The sequence below is a fragment of the Capsicum annuum genome, chromosome 2 (genome assembly GCF_002878395.1).
Source record: "Capsicum annuum cultivar UCD-10X-F1 chromosome 2, UCD10Xv1.1, whole genome shotgun sequence".
NCBI classification, from domain to species: Eukaryota; Viridiplantae; Streptophyta; class Magnoliopsida; order Solanales; family Solanaceae; genus Capsicum; species Capsicum annuum.
Window position 1 is genome coordinate 10,497,767 of NC_061112.1, and position 5,590 is coordinate 10,503,356.

Sequence of the window (5,590 nt, forward strand, 5' to 3'; positions counted from 1 at the left end):
GTTTGGGTGAATTTTGCTCCTCGTATCTAGGTCTTTGAGTATCGCATTACTAACCCTTGTTCTTGATCTCAAATTAACTATCTCCTCTTGGTCTCAAGGTAATTAGATGAAGGTTGATAGCTTCAAATTACTATTGTGATCTCTTTTTTCGAATCTCCACCTCTCTCTCGAGCAATTATAGAATACAAGCAAGTACCTAATGTTAGCAATCATTAAAAAAGCAATCAAAACAAATAAAACTCAAATATATACAAGAACAACAATCTAGAATAACCTTGAACTTCACCTACTTTGTTAATCTATCTGCGTTCCCACAACCCTATTTATAGGTTTACCTTCTCAAGGTTGTAAGAACATACATAGATTTCATAGATGAAAGCATCAAAATGAACTTACGAAGAATAAGAATAAAAATCCAAAATGTCAAATTAATTGAAAGCTCTAAAAATCGAGAACAATAATTTCAAGATCAATAATGTATTTCAGAACTCAAAACAATGTAAAAAGTGTATAAAGTGCATAAACTAAGGTAAAAGAACCCAAAGAGTATTTATAGATACATCTAAAAACCTATCCTAAACAGTGTAGGAAACTTGAGTCGGCGAAAACATCTTTTCAGAACAGGTCTATGTCTATTTTACACCTATTTAGAACAGGTCGAATTAAAAATCAAAAAAATAGTTAATGAAAATTGAAAATAAATTTTATCCAAACAAATTATCAATCAATCACATGTCAAAGCCAAGCTAGATGCCGACAACAAGGACTCTCTTCTTTAACTCTTTAAGATCTAAAAGAAGTGCTTCTTAATATAAACACAAAAATATTCCTTTATTCTACCAATGAGAAAAAAATAAACTTTCATTTCATTTTCCCTCCATTTAATTCACTTCCCACATTTCCTAATTCACTGCTTATCTTCAAAACTCAATATTTATAAAACAAAACTCAAAAAACTATGTATTAAATTTAATATGTATAAACTATTAATTTATAATTCAATAATTTAAAATGATGGAAGTTTTCAATCTATAATTTTCAAATTTTGGTTCCTGCTTTGCCAAGTATATTCTATTCTCGAGCCAATAATCATGTCTGAAAGAGCTAACCAGCCTTAAAATTTACTCCCTTCGTCCAAAAATACTTGTTCACTATTAACTTGTAACACAAGTTAAGAAGTACTTACTCCATTTAAAAAAGAATAATCTACTTTCTTTTTTAGTCCGTTTCAAAAAGAATGGTCCCTTTTTTTTTGCAATACTTTAATTTCAACTTTCCACATGGCATGCTTAGGACCACAAGATTAAAGGACATTTTAGGACATTTGACACAACTTTAATTTAAGGACACAAGATTCAAAAGTTTTCTTTATTTTCTTAAACTTTGTGTCAAGTTAAAGTAGATCATTCTTTTTTAAACGAAGGGAGTAATAATAATAGGTGTGATTTTACTATATCACCTTTGAATATAATAAATGCAATGCCTTGAGAAATGCATTGAGTGATGAATGATTTATTAGCAAGGACAAAATGGGTAAAAATACGTGAATTATTCATTAATTTTTAAAACTGAACAAATATCATTAAACTTCTATTTTTTAATATAGTGAAAAAGAAAACATGGATGGAGGAAGCAACATGTAAATTGGCCCAAAGAAGATTAACATTTAAATTCACTTGAAAAATTAGATGAGTAAATCTCGTTAATGGTCATTCAATTTTGAGTCGTTCAATTCTAAAATTCAGCAAATAAGAGTCATTTCATTTAAAGTTTATCACATAAAAGTTATTTTTCTATGTTGCACCATAAAAATCATCCAAGTTTAACCATTTTAACTAAAAAATAAATCTAACATGAAGTTTTAAATTTCGTACCGAAAATATGACGTTAACACTCCAAAAGAGCTAGATAGCTAAATAAAACATTGAACGTAACGCATGAACTCTGATCACATTTGATTTTATGAAGCCACCATAACACAGAGAACTTGGGAACATCAAGATTCCAAAATACACTAAACAGCAATAGCGCCAAAATTTTCAGATTATAATTATTTTCCACAAGTCAATTATTTCGAGATCAAGCGTGCAATTACTAAAGTCCAGTAAAGACTTCCATATCGAAATATGTCATTCTATCTGAATGGAGTAAGTAATTAATTAATCACTTCAGGACAAAGAAAATAGACTCCACAAGTCTTGCCCTGCACGCTGTAATTCTGTCCAGAGGGGACTTGTCAATGAGTCAATGCTAAATTTGGATGGTTCAATGCATTTGAACCAGACAATTGACTGATTGAGGTAGCTTTACTTTTGTGTGTTAATTTCTTCACCACAACCTCTGAAACAGTCATTGTTTGAGAATGATTATGATTCCAAAGAACCAAGCATGTCCTGTGACTGATGAGGAGATGCCAAATATGTTTTGCTGCATCTTCTTCAACCATTGCCCCTTGCTCCAATACTTTAAAAGAGGTTGCCTTTCTGTAGACTTTGCTTGGTTTAGCTATGTCATGATCCTGCATCCCAATATAAAATTATCAAGATTAGATTTACTTAAAGGTTGGTTACAACTTACAATAATACAAGAGTTTAACTAATATACAATGCTGAACAAATGGAATGGAGATTAAATTACGCTAGCAGCATAAAAGTTCTTACACCATATCATCAGTTTATATAAGTTGAATTCTTATCACATAAGCAAGCCTTGTCTAAATCTTTTAGACTTATAGTGCAACATGCTATAAAGTTTGGAGTGGTTCTCTATTTAACCTTTTCCTGGCACAAGAATTCTGCCTTCACTGTGAAGAAGATCAAGATAGTCCAGAAAAGTAAAAGAACAGTTTTTTTTTTGGTGTGTGTTTTGTGGGGGTAGGGGAGGGGGGGGGGGGGGCTAAGTTATTACTACATTTGAATTGCACAATGGATGATTTGACCCTTCACGAACACCATCTTGAGAATATCAACTGAGGCATATATCAAAGTTTGATGGTTGAATTTAAGAGGGTATGTGAGTTTAATTGCACCTATTGTCTTCTATTCAAATTACGTGTATACATATAATAAGATTACTCTTTCTGAATTTAAATTAGAATTCATCTTTGCATGATAAAATACCTTATGTTGATCAGGAAGTGTGTACTCATTCATGACCCAATCTGTTCAACTACCTTTAGGTGCCCTTCCACCATAGAAAACCAAAGTTTTCTTGAGCCCGATAACCTTTTTTATGTGTAATGAAGAACAAATTTGGTGATCAGAACAGTTGCTTTCCAGAAACCATTTCTTGTTGTTCTGTTGGGCTTCCCTTTAGGACCATGTTTCCTGTATATTGGTATAAAAAATACCACTCCATTTAAGAGAATTTTAAGTCCAAAAAGTCTTAGTTACCACTTGGCAATAGAAAAAAAGTTGTGCTGAACGCTAGAAGCAAACCAACAGATTGCATACCTCTCCACAATCAAAATCTAGCTCCCAAACTGCATATATTACCTATCTGACAGAGACGAAAGGCTGCATGATGTCGACAGAATCAACTAATCCTCTTTCACCAGAACAAGTTACTGAGATCCTACAAAAAGCATTGTAACTTCCCTAATAAGAGGTTAATGACACCTTGAACCATACATAGTACTTTTGCACCTTTGTCTCTAGAGCATCACTAGAAAGTGGTCCTTTAATTTTCAAATCCTAACAAGAAGCGAAACTGGCATATGAAGTTCTCGTGGCTGCCAAATCTCAGTAAATTCAAGTTCATTTGTAGTCACTTGACATACTGGAGAAAAGAAGCCATTCAACACGAACCAAGTTTTTCAATCATTCCTGCTGTAGTTGCAATATATATTCTTATCAGAAAAGAAGTTGTGTGTATACCCATGTTGAATAGTTGATATGGGTATGGGTGACTCTGCAGGCAAAAATATTAAGCTTAATTGTACACACATATGATATGATTCTATATATCAGTTCGAATCCATGCAAAGTAGGTTGCAACCACTCCCCCATAAATTAGTTAAGAAACATTTTAATGCCATATGAATAACTCAGCTGTAAAATTCGTCTATCCATCAGTAGATATATGTTCACCTCGAGGTCATTGGTGGATTATTAACCTACATCACCAGAAACAAGATCCGTTCAAATCTATGATCCTATGTGCTCTCTGAGTCCAAATTCATGTAGTAACTATGAGAAAAAATTTGCTTGAACACAATCCAAATGATGCTCCTGCATGCTATGTGATGGTTTCTAACAAAGCTCGTCTTCTCAACAAAAGCAATTTGAGTTACAGTAGGAGACAAACCATTTAATGGACAGGGTAATGGTGTAAAGCTGGGGGAGCTTAAATAGATGAAAGAACTAAAAGATTATTGCAAATCTATTTTCCAAAAACAAGAATCAGATGAAGTCGTTGAATCAAATGTCATCGCAAACACATTAAAATCATCATCGATAAGAAACGTAGTGAAGAGTTCCATTCGTATTCCCACAACCTCGGATTATATTACAGCTCCAAAGCAAATTACTTCGACAACGTGGTAAAGAAAGAACTAAATGAAACAGAAGACGAATCTTATAATGTACATCTTACAGGACCATTTTACAGATTACAACATCACGACCACAGTTTTTCCAACCAAGCTAAACTCTAGTATTAAATTGAAGCTAAGCTTGATTACATAGCAATTGCAATAACCTGTTTAACCTTCGATCAATCAATCGGTGCGCTTCGAAGGAGAAGAAACCAAATGCCTCCACAGATATTTTCCACTAGCCATATCAACACAGGTCCAAAATCCTTTCCCAATGGCGCCGCACACCTAATAATTACAAGCCAACAAAATTCATATTGAGAATAAGAAAAGCAAAATGTGACCCTACAGACTGATAATTAACCCCCGAAATTAATTTTAGAATGAGTTTATAAAAGTGCAGCATAACTTATCCCGGTATTAGTTATCTCGAGATTGTAGAGTTATATTTAGCCAACATTGAGGTTGGGATAATTAATCCCTCGATAACTTGTTCTCCAACCAAACGAGGGAATACTGGTACCTGGGAGGAGAGAGGAAGCGAATTTGAGTCTTTAGGTGAATCGACACGACTATCGTCGCCGTTGGGGTCAACAATAGGTTGAGAATTAAGGTTCCGGAGAACGAAGAATCCGGCGAGACTTGCAGAGAGGAAGATGAGAATGATTCTGAGGGGACACATTTTTTATTTCTCTCTCTACAAAGCAATAGAGGTAATTAGAGAGAGAGATTATTATCAGAGTACAGAGGAAAATGATAGATGAATAAAGAAGGTAAGTGGTCTTTGGTCATTTTTTAAGCAAATTATTTTTCGTACTACTTCGGCCATTGATTTTAAATATCACTACCTCCGTTTCGGAATGAGTGAATTATTGAGATATTTATTGGTATTTTAAAATAAGTGGATCATTGAATTTTTTTCTAAATTTACCCTTATGACAACCAATTAACTTTTGAAAAGGTATTACAAGGTCAATTCTTTTTGAGATAAAAATAGAAAATTGTGTTAAATTTATGTCTTTAATGCTTTTTTCTTAATCTGTGTGTCAAAATTCA

At 33.3% G+C, this 5,590-nt stretch overlaps 1 protein-coding gene and 1 pseudogene across 1 annotated transcript; both read right to left on the reverse strand.

Annotated features, from left to right (window-relative positions):
• Nucleotides 1-1,924: 1,924 nt before the first annotated feature.
• Nucleotides 1,925-3,385, reverse strand: LOC124893977 (annotated as a pseudogene).
• A 1,040-nt stretch (nucleotides 3,386-4,425) lies between these two features.
• On the reverse strand, nucleotides 4,426-5,340 carry LOC107858496. The gene is made up of 2 exons (XM_016703167.2): nucleotides 5,058-5,340; nucleotides 4,426-4,822 (listed from the first exon to the last, which is right to left on the reverse strand). The coding sequence occupies exons 1-2, from the start codon at nucleotides 5,214-5,216 to the stop codon at nucleotides 4,718-4,720; spliced, it is 264 nt and encodes an 87-aa protein (XP_016558653.1). The 5' UTR covers nucleotides 5,217-5,340; the 3' UTR covers nucleotides 4,426-4,717.
• Nucleotides 5,341-5,590: the final 250 nt, after the last annotated feature.